The 1,735-nt window shown below is 44.1% G+C and overlaps 1 protein-coding gene across 1 annotated transcript in view; it reads right to left on the bottom strand.

Annotated features, from left to right (window-relative positions):
- The window catches only part of LOC104704401 (pumilio homolog 2-like), a 10,880-nt gene that overhangs the window by 7,120 nt on the left and 2,025 nt on the right, over positions 1 to 1,735 (bottom strand). Inside the window, exons 3-5 of the mRNA XM_019227024.1 lie at positions 1,677 to 1,730; positions 162 to 1,495; positions 9 to 78 (exon numbers count right to left, since the gene is read on the bottom strand). Of these exons, the coding sequence (XP_019082569.1) occupies positions 9 to 78; positions 162 to 1,495; positions 1,677 to 1,730 (1,458 nt within the window). The remainder of the gene's footprint in view (positions 1 to 8; positions 79 to 161; positions 1,496 to 1,676; positions 1,731 to 1,735) is intronic.

Raw genomic sequence — 1,735 nt, 5'->3', positions numbered from 1 at the left:
TCATAAACCATGGTTTTCTCATCAGTTGTTGCTGTCTCAAGTTTCTGCTGAATAAACCGGCTTCCATATTGATCCGAACTGGTCAAGAAAACTCCAACTACGTGTTAGCTTGGGACAAATTGTACATAAGAGAAAAAGGTAGAGAACCTTCCAAGTAATACCTGAACTCTACGACATGGCTAGCTATTTCAGAAAGTTCGAATCCTCTTGTTTTGTTACTTTTGAACTCTTCAAGCATTGAAGATCCAAAACCTTCATCCAAACAAGCATCCATGGGCCAAGAACCCATTACCCCACCCGGATAGTTTCTTGTTGCAGATGGATATCGCATATTAACTTCACCTCGTCTCATTGGGCTACAAGGTGATACAAGAGAATTTGGCAGAAGATGATGAGCCAATGGGCTGCCAGGATAAGACATATTAGACGCAAATGTTGGACTCCCATAATCGCTATGGCTGTTAGGGCTACCGGATTTGTAAGGGACACCATACTGTGATTTCTGAGCTCCGAGATAAGCCCTCTGGAGTTCAAGCATATTCATGTATGAATTACCCATAAAGTTCCTGTCCATTGACGGATCATTCAGAAGATCAAGAGAATCAGCATACTGATGATACATTGGGTCTGCCATATGTGACTGCAGACCAGCACCTCCTCCCATCATTCGATTACTGAACCTGCCAAGATTACGTGATTCAGAGAGGTTTTGGCCAGAAGATACATAACCTCCGCCATGAAGTCTGGAATCCATTCCAGAAAATCCCATAGCAGATGCTGCAGAAACATTTTCATACATTGGAGAATAGTTATTAGTTCCAAGTTGGCTAGCCATCATAGAAGCTACAGCTGGATTTAGTGCATAATTTTTCAAACAATAGTTCGCGCTATCAAGATGCTGGTAAGGAGTAGCCAGTCCACCCAGTCCACCTCCATCATTATAGGCAGATCCCTGTGACCCTCGCAATTGTGGATTCTTCCAAGAACCAGTACCGTTATGGGCTTGGTCAGATTTGTTTGGAAAAACGTGTTGATTGACATCATTGTGCCCACCTTGCAGTCCAAACATATAGTTCCTGACCTTTTCGACATCTTGCTCAGCCTGATCCCGTTCATCTAACCCGCCACCGCCTGACAGGTTCATGCCAGATAAAGCATTGACAAGATCAGAAGACTCGTTGAGACCAGTTGTGACACCGTTGAACGGGCTATGGTTACTTGTGTTCCTCTTATCATTTGAACTCACTCTCCCACTCCCAATGGGAGTAAGGCAGGGACTAGGCACCCTAGCAATGGCCTGTGGATCTGGAGTTCCATTTCTGGACAAAGAAGAGCCCAGTACAGCTGCGTAGCTGTATGGAGATGGTGCACCAATGCCGCCTTGTGATGCAGATGGAGACAGATTATTCTTAGAGTCAGCATTTTCATCAAAGGCATTACGACTTGCAGGACGGGACGGCTGCTTTGCGGGAGGATTTCCATGCCCCATATCAGCCTGCACAAAAGCAATCCACCAATTTTACATAAGCAAAAATATCTGCATAGAGAAATATACACATACAGAGAGAATTATCTGAGAGAGAACACATTAACAAAGTATCAAAGCATAATGAACAGTAGACAACCAAAAGAAGCTAACAAGAAGAGATGTTGTCCTAAGAAGAGGTATAACCAACCTGAAACATATCAGCAAAGCTCTTCTGCTTGCCTCCAAGCCCCAAACCCGGCAAACCAA

The sequence above is a fragment of the Camelina sativa genome, chromosome 7, assembly GCF_000633955.1.
Source record: "Camelina sativa cultivar DH55 chromosome 7, Cs, whole genome shotgun sequence".
NCBI lineage: Eukaryota > Viridiplantae > Streptophyta > Magnoliopsida > Brassicales > Brassicaceae > Camelina > Camelina sativa.
Note: the sequence above shows the minus strand (reverse complement) of the source record. Positions and strands in the feature narration are given on the sequence as shown.